The sequence below is a fragment of the Chiloscyllium punctatum genome, chromosome 22 (assembly GCF_047496795.1).
Source record: "Chiloscyllium punctatum isolate Juve2018m chromosome 22, sChiPun1.3, whole genome shotgun sequence".
Classification (NCBI taxonomy): domain Eukaryota; kingdom Metazoa; phylum Chordata; class Chondrichthyes; order Orectolobiformes; family Hemiscylliidae; genus Chiloscyllium; species Chiloscyllium punctatum.
In genome coordinates, this window is record NC_092760.1 from 82383646 (window position 1) to 82411279 (window position 27634).

The 27634-nt window shown below is 44.2% G+C and overlaps 2 protein-coding genes and 1 long non-coding RNA gene across 6 annotated transcripts in view; 1 reads left to right on the plus strand and 2 right to left on the minus strand.

Moving 5' to 3' along the window:
- Positions 1–22925, minus strand: part of LOC140493815 (potassium voltage-gated channel subfamily A member 4-like) — a 124220-nt gene extending 101295 nt beyond the window's left edge. For 2 of the 3 annotated variants that reach the window (XM_072592722.1, XM_072592721.1), the window contains exons 1-2: positions 19635–22903; positions 13416–13678 (exon numbers count right to left, since the gene is read on the minus strand). In XM_072592722.1, the coding sequence (XP_072448823.1) occupies positions 21450–22892 (1443 nt within the window). In that variant the 5' untranslated portion in view covers positions 22893–22903 and the 3' untranslated portion in view covers positions 13416–13678; positions 19635–21449. Of the gene's footprint in view, positions 1–13415; positions 13679–19634 lie in introns of all 3 variants that reach the window. The other variant, XM_072592723.1, reaches the window with a different exon arrangement.
- Positions 22926–23032: 107 nt separating this feature from the next.
- LOC140493816 (uncharacterized) overlaps positions 23033–27634 on the plus strand; it is a 91397-nt gene continuing 86795 nt past the window's right edge. The window contains exons 1-2 of one of the 2 annotated variants that reach the window (XM_072592726.1): positions 23033–23426; positions 23807–23867. In XM_072592726.1, coding sequence (XP_072448827.1) covers positions 23195–23426; positions 23807–23867 — 293 coding nt within the window. In that variant the 5' untranslated portion in view covers positions 23033–23194. Of the gene's footprint in view, positions 23427–23806; positions 23878–27634 lie in introns of both variants that reach the window. The other variant, XM_072592725.1, reaches the window with a different exon arrangement.
- LOC140493817 (uncharacterized) lies at positions 23716–25362 on the minus strand. Its single transcript, XR_011963774.1, has 3 exons — positions 25286–25362; positions 24820–25050; positions 23716–23809 (listed from the first exon to the last, which is right to left on the minus strand). It is a non-coding gene; the product is annotated as an uncharacterized lncRNA (long non-coding RNA).

The following is a 27634-nucleotide window of genomic DNA, read 5'->3' on the forward strand; positions in this document are numbered from 1 at the left end:
CAAAACCGGCACCTCCATACCATTAACACAGAGGGATTTGGGAACCCTTGTGCAAAATTATTAAAAGCTAGCACATAAAGTCAGTGGTTAATAGGGAGAGCAAATGGGCTACTGGCTTTATTTCAAAGAGAATGGTGTGTAAAAATAGGGAGATCTTGCTAAAACTGTAGAAGGCACTTGTCAGTCCACAAATGGAATACTGTGACCAGATTTGGAGCCCACATCGAAAGAAAGATATACTGACATTGGGAATAGTCCAGACAAGGCTCACTAGGCTGATACTAGGTGTGGAGGGACGGTGTTGGGAGCAACGACTGAGTCAGTTGGGCCTGTATTCATTGGAGTTTTGAAGAGTGATAGTCGATCTTATTGAAATCCTTAGGGGACTTGACAGGGCAGATGTGGAAAGGTGGTTTTCCTTTGTGAGAGTTTAAGACCTGACAGTATAATCTTAGGGATAAGTGGTCACCCCTTTAACACAGGCATGGGGATGAATTCCCTTTCACAGAGAATAGCAAATCTATTGAGGTCTTTACTGGAGAAGGCTGTCAAGGTTGGGCTGTTATGTATTTGCAGGGCTGTGCTGGACAGATATTTAATCAGTAAGCAAATCGAGGGTGCTGGGCAAAAGGCAAGAAAGTGGAGTTGAGAGTTATTCAGATCAGCTACAATCTGATTGAATGGTAGAGTAGACTCCATGGTGAACTTGGTAAAAACAATGACTGCAGATGCTGGAAACCAGATTCTGGATTAGTGGAAGAGCACAGCAGTTCAGGCAGCATCCAAGTAGCTTCGAAATCGACGTTTCGGGGAAAAGCCCTTCATCAGGAATTTTATTCCTGATGAAGGGCTTTTGCCCGAAACGTCGATTTCGAAGCTACTTGGATGCTGCCTGAACTGATGTGCTCTTCCAGCACCACTAATCCAGAATCCATGGTGAATTTGTCAAATGAACAAGAATGGAAGATGAATTTCTAGAATTCTCTCATATGAACAATTCGACCAGGGGCAAAGTTATTCGCAACCTTGCAGTCAAAACCTCTCAGGTGAAAACTGAACATAATACAATTTAAATTCCTCGTTATGTGTGATAGTAATATACTCACATTCAAAACAAGAACCTTGAACTTAAACCATGTTAATTGTATAGGTTAGAAGGAAACCTGGCTGAGGTTGATTCAGTAGTTATAATAAAAGAGATAGGGTAAATAGAAAGGAATAAAGTATTAAGGAACTGTTCAAAATGTTATTCAAAAGTATGTTCATTGTCAAACCAAGGGCTTGACTGATAATTTTCCAACTTCTGATAATAATATCTGGTCACTCAAAGACACCTTAAAATCGGGAACCTCGATTTGGACTGTCAATAATTTTGATGCTCATTTCATGATGTTGAGATCCGCCGGGAGATGGGAACTGCCTGCACAATACAATCATCAAAGGCAGGTGGAGGCCATGACAGAGCCTGCCACAGCCTATCAGCAAAGGGAAGGCAGAACATCAGAGAACCAGCAGCGCACTGAACAGGTATGAGGTTAAATGTCCAACTGCAATTATTAAACACAGTTGGATGCTCAGAACATAAGTGACATGGATATCTAATGACTGGGAAGCATCTAAAAACAAATGATTCAATAATTTCTACTAAACAAAACTAAAAGATCACTGAAGTCATTCACAATAAAATTGCAATAATAAACCACTGAGACAATACAGGGAAAATCCCAAGGTTTATGGCACAGAGGCCACCATGACTCTGTCGGCATTTTTGTGAGAGTAAAGCAGAATTAATTGTACCATTAAGTTCTCCTTGTTTGGCCCCATAAAGAAGCACAATCATAGTTATGCCATGACAAATGCTTTCCTATTTATAAAACCATTTTTAAAGGGTGCACACGTACTTCGGCGAGTCTGGGACCAGAGGGCATAATCTCAGAATAAGAGGTTGCACATTTAAGATAGACATGAGAATAAATCCTTGTCAAGACAGGCTGTCTTAAATCAGAAGAGACCACGTGAATTATGAAATGCATTACTTAGACCCTTCAAATGTGTATCCTTTCCAGTGCTGCCCACAGCATCTGGAATACTTATATTGCCAATTTTACCACTTTGTTTTTCAATTAAATAGTTTCTGCACCATTTTGTCAGCAAGAGGGGTCTGCTGACTTCTGAGTGAACTCTATTTGCTGCTAACAGCAACAGTACGCACAGAAAGGGCTTCTGTGTTTGTGCTCCATCAAATATTTGAGATGCATCACTGCCAAGTACTTTCTCCTTCCTGCCATAGTTGGCAAAAATACGGAGAAAATATCAGGTTCTATTGATTTGAAAACATTTAAATACAAAAAAGCAATTTTACGGAAACTTAATCCTGCTTCAACATTTGTTATGCATTTTTCTCAAAAGATAATATTCTGGGAAGGGACTTTTGATTATTTTGGAACTAAAAAGCTGGACTGTAAAAATACACTTTCTCTGTAAAAAGCCAAATAATTATTACATTGCAAAAAATTTAAATGTGATTATTAGTTACATGCAAAACTGATGACATCTTGCTATTACATTTAGCTATTAAGTAATATCTTCATAACATTGCCATCCAAAGCAAATCACTTTTGTAATTGTCCCTGTGATTTTATATTTTTTTAGTTTAATTGATGTTTTACAACATGCAATAAAAAATTAAGTATCGGGTTTATCAAGAAGATTTAATGGGTAAGGGCAGGAACAAGTCAGTGTTTGATCATTGAGAACAGTGGGACAGCATAATAACAGAGCTAACTTAGTCATTCTGAATAATTCTTGATTTTCGAAGATTTTTGCTCATTGTAATTACCTATCCAATAGGTACAAGCACAACCAATGTTAAATTCTTTATGTTTAAAATGAATTTGTCTACAATATGCTCTCAGTCATCATAATACTGCTGCTTTTATTTAGATGTATAAATATAAATGCAGCCAGCTTTAAGAATCATGCATATTATTCTTGTTATTTCTGTCAATCTAAACAAAAGCAGAAACTACTCCTTATAAGAAGTAAATTTATTCCTGCACAGAACCTTCTCTTAACTAATTTAGAAGAGTTTAGAAGAATAAGAGAGGCCTTCTGCAGTTTGGGCTTACATTTTTAAGGAAGGATATACTGAGGAAGTGGGGAGGCTACAGAAGGATCTAGACAGTTTGGGAGAGTGGTCCAGGAAATGGCTGATGGAATTTAACGTGAGCAAGTGCGAGGTCTTGCACTTTGGCAAAAAGAATAAAAGCATGGACTACTTTCTAAATGGTGAGAAACTTAATAAAGCCAAAGCACAAAGGGATCTGGGAGTGCTAGTCGAGGATTCTCTAAAGGTAAACATGCAGGTTGAGTCTGTGATTAAGAAAGCGAATGCAATGTTGTCTCTTATCTCAAGAGGGTTGGAATATAAAAGCAGAGATGTACTACTAAGACTTTATAAAGCTCTGGTTAGGCCCCATTTGGAGTACTGTGTCCAGTTTTGGTCCCCGCACCTCAGGAAGGACATACTGGCACTGGAACGTGTCCAGCGGAGATTCACACGGATGATCCCTGGAATGACAGGTCTAGCATATGAGGAACGGCTGAGGATACTGGGATTGTATTCGTTGGAGTTTAGAAGATTAAGGGGAGATCTAATAGAGACGTACAAAATAATACATGGCTTTGAAAAGGTGGATGCTAGAAAATTGTTTCTGTTAGGCGAGGAGACTAGGACCCGTGGACACAGCCTTAGAATTAGAGGGGGTCATTTCAGAACGGAAATGCGGAGACATTTCTTCAGCCAGAGAGTGGTGGGCCTGTGGAATTCATTGCCACGGAGTGCAGTGGAAGCCGGGACGCTAAATGTCTTCAAGGCCGAGATTGATAGGTTCTTGTTGTCTAGAGGAATTAAGGGCTACGGGGAGAACGCTGGCAAGTGGAGCTGAAATGCGCATCAGCCATGATTGAATGGCGGAGTGGACTCGATGGGCCGAATGGCCTTACTTCCACTCCTATGTCTTATGGTCTTATGGTCTTATGCATTGGAGGTAGTACAGAAAGAGTTCACTGGATTGGTTCCTCAGGTGAAAAGCTTGTCGTACGATGACAGGCTGAGTAAATTTGACATCTATTCTTTAGATTTCAAAAGAATGTAAGATGACCACACTGAAAAATACAAAGTTCTGAAAGAGCTACATATGATAGATACTGAAAGGCAGTTTTGGGAATATCTGGAATATAGGGACACAGCCTTAGGATGAAGGGCTGATTATAAAATTCTAACAGGACTAGACTGGGTAAACACAGGAAGGATGTTCTGATTAGATTCCCTACAGTATGGAAACATGCCCTTCAGCCCAACAAATCCATTCCGACCTTCTGAAGAGTAACCCAACCAGACCCGTTCTCCATATTCACCCGACTATGAGCAATTTAGCATGACCTAACCTGCACATCTTTGGATTGTGGGAGGAAACCCACACAGACACAGGGAGAATGTGCAAGCTCCACACAGTCAGTCACCCAAGGCAGGAATCGAACCTGGGTCGCTGGCGCTGTGAGGCAACAGTGCTCGCCACCGTGCCGCCTATTATTATTTTGGTTCTACAAGAGGGTCTCTGAAATGTCTACTTTCTTCCTCAGTGAGGATACCCCACACCGTGGAGAACATGGCACATAGCCGGCTCTGACCCATCTCCCACACTTCAGTCCCGACCCCTTCTCTTCCCTCCAACAAAAGCGATAGTGTCCCCTGACCCTCACTTCTTACCTCACCAACATCCACATCCACAGGAACATGAGCTGCCATTTCAGACATCTCCAGCAAGATGCCACCGCTAAGGACATATTTCCCTCTCCTCCCATGTCAGTCTTCCATGGAGACTGTTCCCCCCAGGATACCCTGGTCCACTCCTCCTCCACTCCCAACCCCTCCCCACACCCCCATGTCACCTGTCCTGAAGAAGGGTCACTGGACTCTTTCTCTCTACAGATGCTACAGAGTGGTGACCCTGTGGAATTCTCTGCTACAGAAAGAGGTTGAGGCCATAATATTGAATGTGTTCAAGAAGGAGTTAGATACAGAGGAGCCTCGATTATCTGAAAGACATGGGTGGGCAGTATTTCGTTCTGTTAATTGAATTCTGGATAATCGAATGCCAGATAACATAATTTAGGGGTAAAAAAAATGACTGCAGATGCTGGAAACCAGATTCTGGATTAGTGGTGCTGGAAGACCACAGCAGTTCAGGCAGCATCCAATTTAGCCAAGCATCTGGACCTTGCGATCCTGCCAGATAATCCAATATTTGGATAATCAAGGTTCCTCTGTATAGTACTTAGGGTTAAACAGATCAAAGGGGTTGGGGGAGTAAGCAGGAACAGGGTACTGAGTTGGATGATATAGCCATTATTATATTGAATGACAAAGAGGCTTGAAGGGCCAAATGGCCTACTCCTGCTCCTATTTTCTACGTTTCTGTCATGCCCCATCAACTGCTGAAACTAGTGCAGAGTCACGTGTACTGGAAGTGAGATTTTAATGCTGTCCTACTAAATACTTACATGGGCATTGTTGTTGTATACATAGTCTGTCTGTAATAAGGAATAAAGACTAGTAGCTAGATGTCAAGATCATTGCAGTAGCATCAGACCTTCTACTCTTTTGAACAAGCAGTTTAAACAACCATTCATCGGGGCACGGTAACAGCAGATCAGAATGTTAGTTTTAGAGTCACATAGCTCAGAAGAGTCCCTTCAGCCTATTCAGTCTGCACTGACCCATCTATACTAATCCCACTCCCCAGCACAAGGCCTGTAGCACTGACTGCTATCACATTTCAAGTACTTTTTGAAGATTGTAAGTTTTCCTCTCTCCCTCTCTATGCCCCTCCCAGCCAGTGCAGTCCAGATTCCCACCACCTGCTGGATGAAAAAATACTTTCTCAAATCCTCTCTAAACCTTGTTCGCTTCACCTTAAAATTATGCCTTCTCATTATTGAGATTGCAATTCAGGGTAACGGCTACTTCGTATTCTCCCTCCTGTGCCCCTCATAATTTTATCCAGCCTCTCTTTATACCTAATGTGCTTCATCACAGACAGCAACCTGGTGAATCTCCTCTGCAGTCCTGACAATGCAATCACCATCCTTCCTATAGCGCAGTGACCAGCACTGCACCGTACTCCAGCTGTACTCACCCAGAGTCCTGCACAGCTCCAATATGACCTCCCTGCTCATATAATCTATGCTATGACAGATAAAGGCAAGTGTCACATATGCTTTCTGAACTAGGCTATTGACCTGGTCAGCCACATTGAGGGTTCTGTGCACAAGCACCTTGAGATTCGATTCCTCTGAGCTTCCTAGTGTTCTGCATTCATTGAGTACTCCCTTGTCTTATTTCTTCTTCACACTTTTCAGGATTAAATTCCATCTGCCACTGATTTACACATCTGACCAACCTGTCTCTATCCTCCTCTAAGACCTTCTTTCTTACTATTAAATTTTAACAGAAACAAACAAAAATGACAATGGAAACATATTAATTTAAACAGAAATCTCACGTCTGAGGTTGATACTGCTGCCCAGACAGTGTGGGACCCAATGATCAGAAATGCAAGGGTCTGATTTTATAACCAGTGCTTAATATAATGGGCCAGCTAGTGGATGATTTGAGTTCTGTTTTCTAGTGAAAACTTAACAGAAGTTCAAGCACCTCTTTGGCCTTCAGAAAAAGGATTTGACGTAATTTTAAGATACTTCAGGACTTCCAAAACTGTTTATAAAACTTATTTCTTGGGATGTAGCTATCGCGTTGTGGGCTAGCATTTATTGCCCACTTTTCGGTATCCTTGAGAAAGTGGTGCTGAGCTGCCTTCTTAATCACTGTAGTCTGGCAGAGATACCCCCTCAGGACTGTTCAGAAGGGGGTTCCAGAATGTTGACCCAGCAGAAGTGAAGGAAAAGCAATGAAGTTCCAAGTCAAAATGGAGGGTGACATTAGAGGGTAAGCTGCAGTTGGTGGTGTTCCTATGCATCTGCGTCCCTTGGCCTTTTTGGTGTGAATGACTTTGACAGGAGAGAAGAGGACCTTGAATTTCAACTCCAGTAAACTTCTAAATTACCTCAGGAAAAATAATAACTTACAGGCACAGGAGGAGGAGTCAAGACCCTAAGACCACAACAAGTAGGAAAAGCTGTAGGCCATTCGGCTCCTTAAGCCTGCTCCATCATTTAATACTATCATGGCTGATCCAGAACTCCTCACATCCAGTTTCTTGCCCTATATTCCCCCAACTGATCAAGAGCCTCTCTATCTTGGCCTTAAATACACACACGGACTCTGCCCTCCCACAGCTCTGCGTGGCAAGGAGTTCCAAAGATTCACAAAGAAATTCCTCTGCATCTCAGTCTTAAAGTGGCATCCTCTCATTATGAGACTATGCCCTCTGGACCTAGATTCTCCCATGAGGGAAAACATCCTCTCAGCATTTACCTTGTCAAAACTTTAAGAATCCTACATGTTTCAATGAGATCACCTCTCATTCTTCTAAACTCTCATGAATAGAATTCCAAACAGTTTGACTTTTGCTTATCAGACAATCTCTCCATGTACAGGATCATCTTAGTGAACCTTCTCTGAACTGCAGCCAATAAAACACTATTTTTTTCTTAAATTAGCTGACCAAAATTGCTCGCAGAAATCCAAACGTGATCTCACCAACATCTTGTACAGTTGCAATAAGACCCCTCTATTCTTATGCTCCAATCTCCGTGAAATAAGAGCCAACATTCCATTAGCCTTCCTGATTTCCTGCTGTGCCTGTGTGCTAGCTTTCTTTGTTTCAAGCACAACCATCCACAAGTCCCATTGTATTGCAGTTTTCTGCAGTTTGTTTTCTCCATTTAAATAACACTCTGTTCTTATATGCTGCCTTCCAAAAGTAACAAACTTGCCGACTTTGCACCCACTTACTTAACCGATCAACATCTCGCTGTAAACTGTTTGCATGCCTCTCACAACTTGCCTTTCCATCTATTTTTGTGTTGTCTGCAAATTTGGCTACATACATTTACTTCCTTCCTCCAAGTCATTAATATCTATTGTAAACAGCTGCGGTGCCAGCCCTGATCCCTTGAGGAACTCACTGATTACAGATTGCCAAATTGCAGAAAAGAAGCCCTTAACCTATTTGCTATGTCCAGCGCATTAGCTAATTCTCCATCCACACCAATACACTACCTCCAACATCATAGGCTCTTAGCTTACGAGTGAATGTTTTGTGAGGTACAGGTCATTCTGCAATAAAGCGTGTTTCGTTAATGCAAATTCGCTGTAACATGGTTGATGATTTGGAGATACTGTTTCTAAAGTGCCACCTTTTAAAGCTTGTATTGGTTATATTGCGATTCCAGCCCCATTAGTTCAAATGGTGCTTCTATCACTGATTTTGTTATAACACGGGATATAGCAGAACCAATTGTATCTTGTTTAACGCCCTCTGGAAGTCCAAATACAATGCATCGATTGGTTCCCCTGATCAAAATGGTATAAAGGAAGGAGTAGAGTTGATTAGGGATCCAAAAAATGGATTTGCAAATGGAGACAAGGGGGCGCAGCTGAGTTGTGAAATGAATATTTGTTTATCGAAACAGAGAAACTAGGAGCAGATAGAGACCATTCAGCCCTTCGGACCTGCACTGCCATTCATCATATTCATGGCTGATCACCCAACTCAATAACCTAATCCTGCTTTCTCCCCATACCCTTTGAGCTCCTTTGCCCCAAGTGCTATATCTAGCCACCTCTTGGTTACACTCAATGCTTTGCAGTAATGAATTCCACAGTCTCACCAGTTCATTGGGCGAAGAAATGTCTCCTCATCTCCATCCAAAATGGTCAGACTGTGACTCCTGGTTCTGAACATACCCACCATCAGGAACATCCTCCCTGCATCTACCCTGTCTAGTCCTGTTAGAAATTTATAAGTTTCTGGATTAGTGGTGCTGGAAGAGCACAGCAGTTCAGGCAGCATCCAAGGGGCTTCAAAATCGACGTTTCGGGCAAAAGCCCTTCATCAGGAATAAAGGCAGAGAGCCTGAAGCGTGGAGAGATAAGCTAGAGGAGGGTGGGGGTGGGGATACTATAAGATCTCCCTCATTCGTCTGAATTCCAGCAAAGACAATCTAACCTAGTCAATCTCTCCTCATAAGTGTATCCTTGCCATAAGGCAAATGCTGCTCAGATTATGATGACACTGCAAAAGAGATATTGCAATTGTCTTCATTCAGGGAAGTGGAAGTATTCAGTCACAATTCACTGAGAGTGCAAGTTGTTGTTTCAAATTTGATTGACACTTTTTCAGAACTGCTTGAGAGGTTCAGACTTGAAATGTTAACGCTGTTTCTCTCTTCACAGATGCTGCCGAACCTGCTGAGTTTCTCTATGTTTTTAAATTTCAGATTTAGGCATCCTCAGTCTTTCACTTTTCTAAGCTAGAGAATCAATCCTGGTTCAGTGATGGGTGCAGGAACACATGTCAGGTGCAGCACCAACACACCCAAAATTAAGATGTTGACCTGATAAAGCTACAAAACAGGAATAATTTGATGACAAACAACATCAGCAGCAAGTGATAGACAGAGCGAATTGATTCCACAACCAAAGAATCAGATCTATGCTCTGCCGTCCTGCCACACCTCAACATGAGTGTTTATTGACAATTAAACAACCTGCCGGAGGTGGAAGCTCCACAAATATCCCCATCCTCAATAACGTAGGATCCCAGAACATCGTAAGATAAGGCTGAAGCATTTGCAACAACCTCCAGTCAGAATGGTGAATGGATGACCAATCTCAGTCTCCTCAAGAGGTGCCCAGTATCACAGATGTCAGTCTCAGCCAATTCAATTCACTCCACATGATGTCAAGAAATGGTTGGAAGAACGCGATACTGCAAAGGCTATGGGCCCTGAGTAGCACTTTGCAACAGTACCGAAGACTTGTGCTCCAGAACTTGCCTCACCTCTGGCCAAGGAGAAAGTGAGGACTGCGGATGCTGGAGATCAGAGCTGAAAATGTGTTGCTGGAAAAGCACAGCAGGTCAGGCAGCATCCAAGGAGCAGGAGAATCAACGTTTCGGGATTTCCTGAAGAGGGGCTCATGCCCGAAACGTCGATTCTCCTGCTCCTTGGTTGCTGCCTGACCTGCTGTGCTTTTCCAGCAACACATTTTCAGCTCACCTCTGGCCAAGCTGTTCCAGTACAGCATCAATACTGGAATCTACCCGACAATTGCCCAGGTATGTTCTGCTTACAAAAAGCATGACAAATCCAAAGCAGGAGATTTCTATCCCACCAGTCTAATTTTGATCATCAGTAATGGAAGGTGTCATCATTATCAAGTGACATGGGTTCAGCAGTACCTTGCTTACTGGCTCAGTTTGACATCTGTCAGGACCACCCAGCCCTTCACTTCATTACAGTTTGAACACAAAGGTAGGCAGGAATTGTCCTTCGCATCAAGGCTGAATGTGACAGAGTGTAGCATCTAGAAGCTCCTGTAAGATTGGAGTCAGTCAGATTTGGAGGAAAGCCCCTGCTCTGGTTGAAGTCATTTCGGGCGTGTCGTAAGATAATTGTGGTTGTTAGATATCCATCATCTTAGCTCCAGGACGTCTCTGCAGGAGTTCCTCAGGATAATGTCCAAGACCTTCCTTCCATCATAAAGTGGGGATATTTGCCAATGCTTGGCCAATGTTCAGCGCCATTCGTAACTCTTCAGGTATTGAAGAAGTCCATTGCCAAATACCAAGCAAAATCCATATTCAACAAAAGAGAATCAAACCATCACCCCATGACATTCAATGGTGTTACCATCACTCAATCCCTCACTATCAACATCCCGGGGGTTAGCACTGAATACAAACTCAAGTGGACTGGACTAGCCATCGAAATTATTTGCTACAAAAGCAGGTCTGAGGCTCAGAATCCTCCTCCAAGTAACTCACCCCCTGACTCCCCAAAGGGCTTATGCCCGAAACATTGATTTTCATGCTCCTCGGATGCTGCCTGACCTGCTGTGCTTTTCAAGCACCACGCTTTTTGACTCTGACCACCTTCCCCAAAGCCTGCCCACCATCAATAAAGCACAAGCCAGGTGTATGATATATCACTTATCTACGTGAATGCAGTGCCAACAACACTCAAAAGTCTCGATACCATTCAGCACAAATAAGCCTCTATGATTGGCACCATATCCACAAACATTCAGTCCCTGCACCATTAGTGCTCATTAACAGGAGGGTTAATGAAGCTCTTCAGAAATTCACCAAAAATTCCTTAAATTGCACCTTCCAAACCCACAACCACTGCTATCTAGAAGGACAAGGGCAGCAGATTTATGGGAACACCACTGCCTGCAAGTTCCCCTCCAAGCTGCTCACCATCCTAACTTGGAAATATATCACCGTTTCTTCACTGTCGCTGGGTCAAAATCCTGGATCTCACCCGCTAACGGCATTGTCGATCTGACTATGGGACTGCAGCAGTTCAAAAGGCAGCTTACCATTCTTACTTTCTCAAAGACAACTAGGGTCGGGCAATAAATGCTGGTCTAGCCACTGATGCCCAGATTTAATGAATGAATTCAAACCAATAAACAACAAACTGGGCTTACATTCTCCTGGGAGTATTTCAGGCTGGTAGCATGATGGCAAACAGACAGCAATCAGGGCAAGGGACATACTTGTATTTTCTCCCTTTCAAGAATTCACACAGGCAGGGTTCAAAATGAGTTTCATCTCTGGTCAGCATGTGTCAATGGCCTAATGTCTTAGTGTGTAGAATAGTGTGTTGTGAGGGTCACAACTTCTGAAAACAGCCATTTAAATACCCCTATGCTGCTGGTGAATAAACAGGAAAGGACTCTTTTTCAGTCTGAGTACTGCCAGTCAGCCACTGCCAAATGCAATTTGGACTAAAGAGTTTCATTCAACCTACAGGTGGCACGGAGGCTCAGGGGTTAGCACTGCTGTCTCATAGCATCAGGGACCCAGGTTCAATTCCACACTTGGGCAACTGCCTGTGTGGAGTTGGCACATTCTCCCCATGTCTGTGTTGGTCTCCTCCCATAGTCCAAAGGTGTGTAGGCTAGGTGGATTAGCCATGCGGAATGTAGGGTTACAGGGAATAGAGTAAGGATTGGGTCAGGATGGGATGCTTTCAGAGGGTCAGTGTGGACTGAAGGGCTTGCTTGCTCACTGTAAGGACTCTATCATACAAAGTCAAGTATCTTGAAATTCATTATTCAACTATCAATATCAGCACTACCTGTAACTTCTGCTGTGATAGCTACATTGTTTAACAATGTGTTCCTCACAAACAATTCAGAGGCTCATCAGAAATTTTATAACTTTGTGGACTCGTGTCTAATTTCTACTCTGTCTGTGTGTGTGCTTGTTGCATTGTCATTTCTTCTCACTTTAGTAATTAATAAACTCAATCTTTTTGCAAATTCAAAAAAGCTTGCTTAAATTAGCTCCTTTTAAAACATAAGCTTAATTGGCTATAGTAGAAAAGTATCCAGAGGATTCTTTGAAATGAGCTGAAAATGTGTTGCTGGAAAAGCGCAGCAGGTCAGGCAGCATCCAAGGAGCAGGAGAATCGACGCTTCGGGCATGAGCCCTGAAGAAGGGCTAATGCCCGAAACGTCGATTCTCCTGCTCCTTGGATGCTGCCTGACTTGCTGCGCTTTTCCAGCAACACATTTTCAGCTCTGATCTCCAACATCTGCAGTCCTCACTTTCTGCTAGATCCTTTGAAATGAACCTTATTGCGACCAACAGAGGCGGCATTGAATAATCAAGGGGAGCTCTGTTGGCTGGACAGCTGGTTTAGTGATGCCAACAGTATGGGTTCAATTCCTGCACCAGCTGACGTTATTGTGAAGGATTCTCCTTCTCAACTTCTCCCCTTGCATGAGGCATTGTGAACCTCAGCTAAACAATCACCTATTTTCTCTCTCTCTCTGTGACAGCATCCCCATGGTTTGGTAACACTGGCAATTGTACTTTCTGGTATCTTACTAATTTTATCATTTGCTGGATTGTCTTTTGTAAACATTATTCACACATAACAAATAGAATATTTTGTTATTTGAAGTTCTGACAGAAAAAGAAAGCATATGATCTGAAAATCACTTGCTTGCTGTGAATTTGAAATGAATTTAGTTCTGTCAAATATATTTCAACATATGAATAGTTTAGCAACAATATAACCAAATAAGTATGCATACACTATTTCTCCACTATTAGCCAAACATTATAGGATCGCCAACTCCAAGTTCAGACAAGGGAACTGCTAACACCAGCATTATTAAATTACTGTATAAAGTATAAAGCAACTGTCCTTACCTTTGTTTCTGTAGAATCCATTTGCAGTACTATCCAGTTGGATTTTCAATGCTGTTAATTCTTGTAACCACGTCACCTATTCCTTGTTTTCTTATTAAGACCTCAATGACATTCCATGCACATGTTAAAAAAGATAAATTGATTTTCAAACTGATGCAGCCAAGGGCTGTCCTGTGGAGTCCAAGGAATGGTAATGAATCTTCTGGAGTCACACTGACCTGATTGAGTACGGTATGAGTGCACACTGCCTACTGTCTTCTTCACTGCAAACAAAAAGCGGAAGACTTCAATCAAACAAATCTTATTGAAACTAAGCAAGACTCACGCCAGACTCAAAACATCAAATCTATTTCTCTCTACAGATGCGGTCAGATGTGCTGATTTGCTTTTTTCAGATTTCCAGCATCTGCAGTATTTTTCTTTTATTAAAACTTTTACTGAAGACACAAATTCCTTCTCATTCTCTTTCCTATGACCTGAAAAGTTATGATATTAAAAGTTCCTTCAACGCTTTCACAGAAAGTTGGATTGAATATGTTATTAAGATAGAGCATTAAAATAGCTGGATGATGAAACTGGGCAAAAAACATCTTAGATTAGATTACTTACAGTGTGGAAACAGGCCCTTTGGCCCAACAAGTCCACACCGACCCGCCAAAGCGCAACCCACCCATACCGCTTACCTAACACTACGGTCAATTTAGCATGGCCAGTTCACCTGGCCTGCACATCTTTGGACTGTGGGAGGAAACCGGAGCACCGGAGGAAACCCACGCAGACACGGGGAGAACATGCAAACTCCACACAGCCATAGCCTGAGGCGGGAATTGAACCCGGGTCTCTGGCGCTGTGAGGCAGCAGTGCTAACCACTGTGCTGCCCACAATGGTCTTGCATAATATAAAAACTAATCAAAATTAATCATTAGTGACTTTTGTTGCAATGCTTTGTAAACTGAGAGATTAAGGGAAAGGGCAAAAGCTACTGAGCAGTGTAAACAGAGGCATATATTTTCAGTGCTCCAATGCCAGCACAGAAAAGTTGGCCCCAGTCAGATAAAATCACTGTAGCCCCAGTTACCCAACGTCATATTTTGACTTCTGTCCAGTAATGGTGCTTCATAAAATAAGTTCAACATTTAGACAGGATGGATGAGGAAATAATGCCTTTAGTTTAATGTTTTCATTTCAGCAACTTGAAGATTTTTTCATGAAGGAAAGGCAGAGAGAGAGAGAGAGAGAGAGAGAGGTCATAGGAAAGAGAATGAGAAGGAATTTGTGTCTTCAAAAAGCTTTATTTACAGGACACAGAGAGGCCACTCAGCCCATTGTGACTGCTGTGACTCTTCACAAGAGCGACTGCCTATTCTCTGCTGACCTGTAAATTTTCTCTCTTCAGATACACACCTGACCGCTCTTTTGAAATCCAAATTATAAAAGTCAACCATGTGGGTGTTGAAACAGAAAAGTGGATAAGCAGGCATATTTATGGAACAAGAGAGGATTTTTAGAGGCCCTTTAACATCCTAACATTTAACGTCCTAACAATGAATGGTGAAATGGAGATAGGTTGGAAACTAAATGGGAAGAGGATCACATGTCAGACATTTGACTCTATCTTGTCCAATAATGCAAGTAAAATACTCAAAAAGCTTCCGCTGGTATCAGAGTGGCTATTTTAGTCTTTGTCAAACCTGAAGTGAAGTAGTTGGATGTAAAACATAAAACTAAGCTTCAAGCAGGCAATGTTATTAGTGGAAGATGCATATCACTTTCATTTACGGAGAAGGGAGAGAAGGAAGCCTCAGTATCTCACCATCAAAAGTTACTTTGACTTTTAATCCAAGTAAATTAAACTCTTACTTTGCAGAATCTATGACCTCAAAATTATCATAAGTGGAGCAGTTCAATAAATAGAACTAGGGATATGGTCTAAGATTTACGGGGGGATGTTAGGAAGCACTTCTATACATGAAGGTGATAGAGATTTGGAATTCTCTTTCACAAATGGCAGTGGATGCTGGATCAGTCATTGATTTTCAATCAGATATAGATGCATTTTTGTTAAGCTAAGGTATTAAGGAAATGGGCCAAAGGCTGGTATACTGAGTTAGATCACAGATCAGCCAATTCAGTGGGCACAGGTGGCTGAATGACTTACTCCTGTTCCTATGTTCACAGGTGAGCTGGAGATTTTTTTCTCTCTCTCTCCATGTGGGCACTGAGTTCAAAAGACTCAGGAATATCCCTGGCATCCAGTGTGGCTGGGCCATCAGAGAGAATTTAAAATGTGGAAGGCCAGCTTCAGCAATAGAGAGCTGCAAAGGCATTTAAAAATGTAAGAACGATTATGTGTTACATTTAATCCATTTATTGAGACAATTAACATTGCATAAAAGTCTAACAATAAAATCCCTTTGTCTCACTGGACATCTATGCATCTGGAATATTGCTGAAATGCTGCTGCATGTTGGTCAGATAAAAGACTGAGATTTATATTGGGCTCTCTGGTTATGTTTAAAATGGTGCATCAAATGCAAGCAAATGATTTTCATGGCAGGTAGAATTCTCCACCAGTGCTCCCCTGAAGTTAAGCTCCTTATTTTGATTGTTGAACTGAAGGGGATGTCAGGCGTACTTCAGTAATTCAGCTATTGGTTTGAGAGGGCACTCATAATAAACACTCAATGTATTCATTCTGAAGGATCTTCACAACCTGTTGAGCTGAATTATCAACAAAAAGCACAGACAGGATTGAACGATACATGTGCCTGCTTGATATGAAGCATGTAATAATTTGTCAGCACCATTTTATCCACCTCAGGCCCATTCTTCAAGAAGGAGGAGCTGGTTGAAAGGGTCAGGTTACACCTGAACCGGCAACCTCACCACTGCCTAATGCTGCCTGGTTTGCAATATTATCCCCACCTCCTGCCTGTCCACAAATGGCACATCGCCAGTTTAGGTGTAAAAGACCAATTAGGATTGGCTACTCCATAACACTGGGAATAGACTAACTGATGCGGAGAAATCTCCAGTCAGTGAAGGAAGCCAACACTCCACACAATCTGGGAGGTCCTCCCAACTTACTTGCCTACTTTGGTGCATCTGTTACATTAGGTTTTTCTGTGAAGGGTGTTCCACCCCTGCTATTGATTCTGGATTCACAGGGCGCTTTTTGGTTTTATTTTAATGAGTGATGGGGGCTTCAAGATGGAGACACCATACATACAATACAGTCTAACCTAGATTGGCAGCTTTCAGAGCCCACTAATAATTCCATTATTATTATTATTATTATATGGAGTTCAGGCAATTGTCACTAATTGGTCAATTCTGAAAATTACAGCCAGCTGTCTGTTCCCGTGCAATCTGAGGGGAGAACCCCAGTGAGATTTACATCCCATCAAAAAGCCCAGCCCCTGAGTCAGTTGAAAGTTAGACTTGAGGATTAGTTAGATCACAGCTGGCTTGTAACGTAAAATTAAACCAACAGCGTTCGTTTAATTCCTGCTCTGACTGAAATTACCATAATCGACTTTCCTTCTCATCTTCACCCCTTGCCTGAGTAATGATGACCCTCAGGTTAAAAAACCAACAGTGGCCTCCCTCTAATGGGAAAGAGATCCTCAGGGAGTATGATGGCTTTACTCGATTTGTGCTGATAACAGCAACAGTTTGAAAGCAAGCTAAGTAGCCATGTATACATATGCAGATATAATGTATATCAGCTCATGTAATGATAACCTCTCTTTATAAATGGAAAGGGTCATACACTACCAAAAGCTGAGGAGTTCCCAAATTATACAGAAGCAACTAATTTATAGTTTTACAAAGAACTTTGCTTGGGGGGGAGGCGGGGGAACTGATTAATGCTCCAACATGTGTAAATATTATTTGAGATTAGATTCCCTACAATGTGGAAATGGCCCAACAAGTCCACACCGACCCTCTGAAGAGCAACCCACCCAGACCTATTTACCTACATTTACTCCTGACTAACACACCTAACACTATGGGCAATTTAGTATGGGCAATTCACCTAACCTGCACATCTTTGGATTGTGGGAGGAAACTAGAGCACCCAGAGGAAACCCATGCAGACACGGGGATAATGTGCAAACTCCACACAGACAGTCACCCAAGATGGGAATCAAACCCAGGTTCCTGGCACTGTGAGGCAGCATTGATAACCACTGAGCCACTGTGCCACCCCTTTACATGCACTGAATGTTGCATTACTACAGTTTGAACTCTGCAAGAAGTTTAGTTTAGGTTTGAAAGTGCTTCCTAAAAAGCACCAGCTTCTCCAACTGATTGGCTTTATCCTTTCCTATGGCAAAGTTAAAAATCAAACAACACCAGATTATAGTCCAGTGGAGTGCTACTCCTTCATCAAGTGTGGAACATAAGAGCATAAGACACAGAGTTTATAGCAAAGGATTACAGTGTCATGCAACTGAAACAATATATTGAACAAACCAGGTTGCAGGTTTCGATTCATTAATATGTAAACTCCAGAAGTTCTGGGATTTACATATTAGTGAATCAAAATCTCCAACCCATTCTAAAAGTTGAAAGACTTAATAACAATCTGGGTTTGTTCAATATATCATTTCAGTTGCATGTCACTGTAATCTTTTGTTATAAATTCTGTGTCTTATGGTCTTATGATCCACAACCACCTGATGAACGAGCAGAGGTCCGAAAGCTAGTGCTTCCGAATAAACCTGTTGGATTATAACCTGGTGTTGCGAGGTTTGTAACTTTGTCCACCTCAGTCTAACACCAGCACCTCCACATCATGGCTTTCCTGTGGCAGACAATGAGTGCAAATAAAGAAGCTTTCTGTCAAACAGGATTTAAAAATAAAATGATTACAATGCCACATTCAACCAGAGCAGAACAGCATGTGGGCAATATTCCAGGTGTTGACAAATAATTGGTCTTGAACAATATGGTGCATAATTTCCTTATGACATGGACATCAGGTTGTGACTTAATAAGTTTTCACATGAACCTGAACTGCTGGGCAACTAGAAATTCTACTTAGGTCAGCAGTGGTGGTATTATAGAATCATGAAAGCAGGTCACTTGGCCGATCTAGTCCCTGCCAATGCCATGAATAGTGTGGCGCTAGAAAAACGCAGCTGGTCAGGCAGCATCCGAAGAGCAGGAGAATCAACATCAACTCTAAGGGCCTTTTCCATGCTGTATATCTCTACGACTCTATGACTCCTGCTCCTTGGCTGTTGCCTGACCAGCTGTGCTTTTCCAGTGCCACACTCTTTGACTCTGATCTCCAGTCCTCATTTTCTCTCAATCCTGTGAATGGCATCCTATAACTCATTCCTGTAACCCTGCACTTCCCATGGCTAGTCCATCTAGCCTGCACACTACAGGCAATTTAGCATGGCCAATCCACATATGCCGCCTGAACTGCTGTGCTCTTCCAGCACCACTAATCCAGTAATCCACATAACCTGCTCATCTTTGGACTGTGGGAGGAAACCCACGCATACACGGGGAGAATGTGCAAACTCCACACATATAGTCACCTGAGACTGGAATCAAATCTGGGTCCCTGGGACTGTGAGGCATCAGTACTGTTTCTATACCATGTACTATACTGCCCAATCATTCTGATAGTCAGCATGGGTAACATAGCCACCAAAACATTTCATCCGAAAATTTATTTCTAACAGATTGCAATGCCAGATCCAACCAATGAGAATGAGCATATGGAGAAATGCAGTCTTAAACCCAATTGATTTGACCTAAACGTTGTCACAGAGGCCCTTTGGTCCATCCGCACATACCTATCTAATCCAATATCATTTGACCAAAAATTGTAACTTTGTTCCCTGAACAGAAATATGGGATACTTAGGAGTGGTGTAAGACCACTGGCCAGGAAGTGGGAAAGGGGTCACTACTCTGGAAGTGTTAACTCTGCTTTCTCTCTGCACAGACGCTGCCAGACGTGCTAGTTTCTCCAGCAATTTCTGGTTTGGGCAATTGTCCAGGGACTGAGTGTCCTGCCACTCTGAAACCTACTGGGGTGCCAACAATCATTCAGTAAGTGTTCGCTCGCTCGTCTGCTGCCAAACCAGCGGGAAATTTGAAATCTTCGCCTATGGCCTGCCAGTCTGCAACTGAACCACAACATCCTCCCCCCAATCGGCGCCCGAACGATTCAAAAACAATTAAACCATTTCATACCTTCTCGGTTCACCATGAGTGCGTTACTCTCCGACTTCTAGGACATCGGACTCTGAGGAGGATCATTCATTCAAAGTGTTTATATATATATATATTTAAAAATCCACAACATATGCCTTTCAGAGGGAGGGCTGTTGCATTCCCCTGCGCTCTGGTCGTTTTGAGGAAAACATTAAGAGCCATCCTTCGGGATATTTAATGTCTGCTACCTACATCCACAACCACTTGATGAAGGAGCAGCACTCCGAAAGCTAGTGCTTCCAAATAAACCTGCTGGACTATAGACTGGCGTTGTGTGATTTTTAACTTTGTACATCTGCAAAGTGCAACTGCATTCATTTCAGTCCGTCTGAACGAGGAAACGTAACAATAATCACTAGTTACTCCCGCTGGACTTTTATCTCCTTAATAAGGAAGGTCTCTGCTTCCGGCTGAGGCGGAGATGCCGCAAAAGCAAGTTTTCTGAAAAGTGCAAGTTCAGGTTTCGCTACAATCTCGTTGTGTTTGTTTCATTTCTGTAAGTGTGGTGTAAAGTCACCTCCGATGGATTGTCGATAGTTCGTGTCTTTGACAATCTTTCACAGTATGGGGGCGGGGAGTTAGTACACAAGACACAGCAAGCTGAGTTCCCAAAAGTTCACAGTTTTGTTTCTTTGTGTTGGCAGACCAGGAAGAAAGAGTGTAAAAGCCAAGTGGTGTACAACAGGGTTACTTAACTCGAAACCACAGCCACACGTCAAACAGTTCAGGACAATTCAACAGTGTTTTCCCCATCTCTAATGGGTTAATATTATGCTTAAATGAAGTGATATCCAGCACCCTCCCCTAACGGCGCTCTGAAAGTGACTCGCTCCGATTTTAAGAAAGCTGGAGATTATCTGAACAGGCGATCGACACAAATTCGGTTTCTTTCGCTGTGTTCCTCTCCTGGCTGCCTTCCTAACTATCCTTTTTAATCAACCATCCCACTTACCGAATTGTACGTGTAACAGTCCCACCTGCTAAACAGTGCTAACTGCTCAGAAGTTAGCAGTTTCCCCGTCAAACTTTTTTTTCTTTGACTAAAAGTATTTTTTTGGAGTGCTTCGTCACTGCTGTGTCCAGATTAATGAACTCAAAATACGAAATTGTCATAATTTCAGTTTTGCCTTTAAATAAAATATGTGATCTGATAAATCAGGCGGGAAAATACCAACAAGTTTGACTGGGTCAGAGATTGTATTCTCTACAAGAAAAACAGAAAGACCAGATTTTTAAAAAAAGTTTGAACCATCGGGCAGTTTCCGACGATTCTTAAACTATAGAAACTGACTTGGCTGTCTTCAACAGAGAAAGGGAGAAAAAAAAAGCATTATTAACGATTTGGGGATATAGCACTGGGAAAACACGATGTAAAAACGAGTAACGACCCCACACGAAATTAAGAAGTGTCCTGGGTTTGAGTTCAGGTGCCTGGTTGCCTCAGTCCGCCAATAAAGTGTCAAAAAGTAAGTTTTTTTTTCTTTCTGGTCTCCGTCTGAGAGCGGACACAGTGCAAAAAGAATGATGATTTCTCCAGCCACGGGGGCGTCTCTCCTGGTCCCATGCACCGCCCGTTGCGGATTTTGCTTTATTTTGTGTGTGTCTATAATGAGAGAGAAACTTATCCCGTTAGATTGTGAGTCTCGCCGCGCCCCTGGCTTGCTGCTGGAGCACTGAATAGGGGCAAGAGCGTTAGTGCTTTGACAACCAATTATTCTGGAGATTAAAAAGGTTATAGAGGGGGAGGGGGGAGTCTGAAACGCCTCGGGGTCTGGGGGGAGGAGGGGGGGGTGCTCACACGTCGGTCTCCACCGCCTTCAGATGCAGGGCGTTCGGTTTGGCGCTTTCGGTGCCGTTGCCTTTGGATTTGAGGCACAGGGACTCCCGGAGGTTCTCGTCCATCTCCACATAGTCCGATTTGGCGCCCAGCGATGAGGAGGAGCAGGAGGAGCGCCGGAATTTGCGGAGGAGCGAGGGGCAACTGGCGGGTGCCGCCTGCGACGCCGGCGCTTGCTCCTCGCTCTCGGTCTCTCGGTGGTAGAAGTAGTTGAAGTTGGAGACGATGACGGGCACGGGCAGGGCGATGGTGAGCACGCCGGCGATGGCGCACAGGGAGCCCACGATCTTGCCGCCCACCGTGATGGGCTTCATGTCGCCGTAGCCCACCGTGGTCATGGTGACCACCGCCCACCAGAACGCGTCCGGGATGCTGGTGAACTGCGACTTGGGGTCGTCCGCCTCGGCGAAGTAGACGGCGCTGGAGAAGAGGACCACGCCGATGAAGAGGAAGAAGATGAGCAGCCCCAGCTCCCTCATGCTGGCCCTGAGCGTGTGGCCGAGGATCTGCAGGCCCTTGGAGTGGCGGGAGAGCTTGAAGATGCGGAAGACCCGCACCAGGCGGATGGTGCGCAGGATGGCGAAGGACATGGCTTGCTGGCCGTTGGTCTGGCGGCTCGCCAGGTCGGTGCCGAGGGTGATGAAGTACGGCGCGATGGACACCACGTCGATAGTGTTCATGAGGTCGCGGAAGAAGGCGGCCTTGCTGGGGCAGGCGAAGAAGCGCACCAGGAGCTCGAAGGAGAACCACACGATGCACACCGTCTCCACGATGAAGAAGGGGTCACCGAAGGGGGAGGCCAGGGGCCAGCCCGCCGCCGGCCGAGCGGTCCGGTTGGCGGGAACCCCGGCCGGGCGCGGGAAGTCCTCGTCCCGGAACTCGGGCAGGGTCTCCAGGCAGAAGATGACGATGGAGATGAGGATGACCAGCACCGAGACGATGGCGATGACCCGGGCGGGACTCGAACTCTCCGGGTACTCGAAGAGGAGCCAAACCTGGCGCTTGAACTCATCCTCGGGCAGGGCTCTGTCCACCTCCTTGACCAGACCCTCCTCCTCGCGGAACTTGAGGGTCGCCTCCTCGCCCAGCTCGTAGAACTTGACCTCCTCGCTGAAGATGTCGAAGGGGACATTGGCCGGTCTCTTGAGCCTGCCGCCGGACTGGTAATAGTAGAGGATCGCGTCGAAGCTCGGCCGGTTGCGGTCGAAGAAGTACTCGTTCCTCAGCGGGTCGAAGTAGCCCATGCGGCGGCTCGGGTCGCCCAGCAGGGTGTCCGGGAACTGGCCCAGGGTCCGAGCCTGGGTCTCGAACCGTAAACCCGACACGTTGATGACCACCCGCTCGCAACAGGCTCCTCCGCCCGGAGACTCCGCTGCCCACGGCGCTCCCTCACCGTCCATGGTCCGGTAACGGTGCGGGGAACCGTAGTGGGGACGGCGGCGGTGCTGCAGACCACCCCCACCACCGCCCTCCTCCCCCTCCCCCTCCTCCTCCTCGTCCACCACCTCCTCTCCCTCCTCCTCTCCCTCCTCCTCCTCCTCTTCCCTCCGCCCTTCCTCCTCCTCTTCCTCCTCCTCATCCAACCGGAGGCGCGAACCGATGTCTCCCGGCCGGTCCCCCCGCCTCCTCCTGGTCTCCCCTCTCTTCCTCCGCCTCTGCCGGCCCCCTCTCCGCCACCTCCTGCCCCCGTTGTTGTGGTTGCATGGGGCGGGATCCCGGCCGCCTACTCCCGCCGCCGCCTGGTGACCGCTGTTGGCGGCGGCGGCAGCGGCAGCGGCAGCCGCTCGGGAATTGGCGAGCCGCTGGGCATAACCGTAAGGCGGGTGAGTGTTGCACCCGCCACCTTCCACGCTCACCATCGCCACCTCCATGTCCCTTTCTCAATGAAGCCAGCCTCAAGAAACCACCAGCAACGATAGAGAACTCGCTGCCCTGTGAGTTGAAACAGAACTGTATCTCTCTTTCCTCACAAAAAATGTCTTGTGTGCTCAAACAAAACTATTTCTCTTTCTTCACAAAACTCTTCTTGCATGTGTGTTCAATCGGAACTGTTTCTCTCCTGTTTCTTCACACAACTGTCTTGTTGTGTTCATACAAAACTGCTTCTCTCCCCTTTCTTTACAAAACCGTGTCTTCTTGTTTCAAGTAAAACTCTCTCCCCTTTCTTGTGAGTGAGTGTTCCAGTTCTGTGTATGTGTTCCAACAACTTATTGAACTTTGAGGGGTGACTGAAAGGTCGAGTGGGGCAGGTGAGGGGTTGTGCTGGGGAGCACCAACAAAGACGAGTTCACTTTGTGACTTGCCCCATTCACAGGCTCTGCAAGAGACAACAACAAAAAAAAACAAGCGGAAGAAGTTGCTGCTGGAACCGTCAGGTTAGGCACAGTGCGTGTTATTAATAGACACCTCAAGCCCGCCACCCAAACAAAACAAAAACTTGGAAATCTGATTTCCAAGCTCCACAGCGTTTCTCTCCTGTCAAATAATTTCTAGGCTGAATTCACGTGGTGCATAAATGAATAATATCAGCCGATTTCTTCCTGGCACGGGAGAGACAAAACATCTCTGTTTTGAGTTTAACCGAGGTGGGGGGCGGGGGAGGGAGGGAAGAGGGGCGTGTTGAACCAAAACAAAACAAACATCGTGTATTTTTTGCACATCTGATGTCCTGCTTTCCTTTATTAAATTTGTGGGGCTTGGGGGGGGGGGGGGGGATTGTGAGCAGGTGCACAGTTCCACTAACCGCTGTCCAAAATGACCGACTCCTCCAGGGTCCTGAGACAAAACGAGCCTCACCCCCCCCCCCCCCCCCCCTCAGCACCCCGTCCCCCTCGATTATTGCAATGTTCTTGATGCGTGAACCGCGTCTTAACATCCCTGGCTAAACAAGGCTCCTGAACCCTACAGCAACTAAACGCCAGGAAGTGGGAAGAGAGGGGGATGCTTATTTACTCTGTTAAATCGCTGCCAAGGTAGAGCTGCAAACACGCACACACTCAAACAACCATAGAGGCAACGGGATTAATAATGTATTTTCATTCGAAGCAATTTTGATTGCTTCATTTCGAACTGAGCAGCTCCAATTCTGTGTGCCTGAGAAATACAGTATGCACACACAGACACACGAGATTGATTCGTCTGTACATTGCACAGCGAGTGAAGCAAAAACTGCAGACTGCCTCATAACCTCACTTATATTCTCTTCAGCTTCAGTCAACACAGACGAACCGTTCTAACGCGAACACGTCTCATATCCCCTAACAGCCCTACTGCAGGTAGATTTGAACATGAAATGACGGACGAGAAGCAAAGGCCAATAATACTTACAGATTTAACCTCGACAAATACAGTGAAAATTTAGCTTCCATCTGGTACCCATGGCGCTTAGAGATTCCGTCGAGCCACTCTCTCGTCTGCTTTGCCAGTGACAAGATACGGTACCACAGTGAAGATGACAGTGATTGGGGTGGTGGGGGGAACGAGTCGTCACTGTTATTCCACTCCGGCCACGTTAACAAGTGACCTGTCCCCCGAGTGAAATCTCTCAAAGCAAGCTTTCTACGAGGAAAAGCAGAGAGTTGTATTTCTGTGCGAACAGCCGTCAAAACAGACATATACAAATAAAACCAAGCCAGAGGGGCAATGATCCGTGCAATTCAAGCCTAACGTGTCATTGAAACAATGACAGGTTATTGATAATTTACCTCAAATCGAGGAGAAACTGCATGCAATTGCTGATAGTGAGGCTTCCTGAAACCAATTTCAACAACAGTATTTTCTTTTTTTGATTTACCTGTTTGAAGCCAGAATACTTATATTTATCATTACAATTTCACACGTTAGTTAGTCCTACATGTTGCTGCTTTCAACTCCAATGGTGCTGTATATTCTGAAGGGCAAAGCAAAGTGTTTTTTTGGTGATTCACCCCAAACACGGCAGCATTACAGCCTCACTTAGTGGTCGCAACAGAAATTGCAGCTTATTGAAAATGTCCACAGTGTAACTTTAAAATTAGTAACGACACTTGCATAACCACGTTAGATATATATATATATATGTGTGTGTGTGTGTGTGTGTATGTATACACATGCAAGTGTGTATGTGCGTGCGATTAATTGGAGTTCTCAATACAAAACCAAACAATAACAAGTTTAGAGTTTGGGGCCGCCCCCACCTTCCAATTTAGATTTTTGTCAACCTGATAACGTTACTTCAAGAAATGGCAACAGGTTGTTAAAATATAGCAATGGCCACGCGAATTTAAATTGGAAACAACCTCCCTTACTGCTCAGAGAGAGAAAAAATGAAACAGAAATTGCTGGAGAAACATTCGTGGGGCGAAAGCAGAGTTAAGGTTTCGGGTCCAGTCAACCATGTGAAGCAACATGGACCGTGGCGGGGGTGCAAGGTGTGTTCATGTATCAAGAACATTGCAATAGGTCCGGGACAGGGTGGGAGGTGGTTCTTCTGAGGGAGTGAGGGGCTCATTTTGCGTCAATACCCCCACAGGAGTCTGTCGGTTTGGACAGCAGTTAGTGGAACTGTGCATCTGCTCTTCAATTTCCCGCTCTCTCCACACTTAATCTTCCCTATTCTTCAGTATTGGAATGATGTATAGAGAAAAGAAAGCTCCAAAGAAAAAAAAATCAGGAGACTGACTTTATGAAAATACATGATGTTTTCCAAATAGATTAGCCTATTCAATTGAAATTGACACATGACTTTTCCTGAGTTGGTAAGTCCTTAAACACAGAATTATAAAGTTGATTAGAAAATAAATAATACTGGCTTTAAAGATGATGACAGATCGGAATGGTAACACATTTATATTCACAAACCTCTAATATGTATTGGTCTCACTATTTGAGATAGTTCTCCTCAGCCCAAAAGAGAAAATGCTGGAAAATCTCAGCAGGTCTGGCAGCATCTGTAAGCAGAGAAAAGACTCTTTGTGAAAGGGTCAGTTAGACTCAAATGTCAGCTCTTTTCTCTCCTTACAGATGCTGCCAGACCTGATGAGATTTTCCAGCATTTTCTCTTTTAGGTTTCAGGTTTCAGATTCCAGCATCCGCAGTAATTTGCTTTTAACTAGCTTTCCTCAGCTTCTCTCAACATATTAAATAGATGGACCAAGACATTTACTAGATAATGCCTTTGTCCAAAGTTGCACAATGCACTGTGGATTGGAATTTTGCAAAACAATGCAAGAAAAACAAAAATTACAATGTTTCTGAGGAAGGGTCACTCAAGCTGCGAGTGAACTCTAATTTCTTTCCAGAGATGCTGCCAGACCTGCTGAGCTTTTCCAGCAATTTCTATTTTTGTTTCTGATTTACAGCGTCCACAGTTCTTTTGACTTTTGTTACAGTGTTTCCACTGGACCAAATACTCTGGGAGTGGGGCATCCTTTGGTACAAACTTTAACATTTTCCAATTTTTATAAAAATTCTTGGAATGTCTGGACTCTTGGCCAGGCCAACATTCCTAACCTATTCCTAACTGCCCCTGAACTGAGTGGTTAGCTACACCATTTCAGAAGGCAGTTAAGAGTCAATCCCATTGCCGTTGGTCAGGAATAACATGTCGGCTATACCAGGTCAGGACAACATATTACCTCCCATAAAGAATACCAGTGAACCAGACTGATATTTATTACAATTAATGCTGATTGACAGGATCAACATTACCTTTTTTTCCCCCTATTCATTCACAGAATAAGGGCATTCCTGGCTAGGCAGCATTTATTGCCCATCCATAATTGCCCATTTGGGCAGTTCAAAGTCCACCACATTGCTGTAGGTCTTGAGTTACATGTAGGCCAAAGCAAGGATGGCAGTTTCCTTCCAGAAAGAACATGAGAGAACCAGATGGGGTTTCCAACAATTGACACATAGACATCATTAGATTCTTAATTCTAAGTATTTATTGAATTCAAGCTCCACCACCTGCCATGGCGGGATTTGAATCCAGGTCCCTGAAACATCATCTGGATCAGCAGTCCAGCAATAATACTACTAGGCCATCCCCTCCCCTGCAGGAGACCAACTTTTATATTCCACAATTATTTGCTGAATTTAAATGCCATCTGCTGCTGTAGCACAACTTAAACCACTGTCCCCAAAATATTAGGCCTCACCTCAG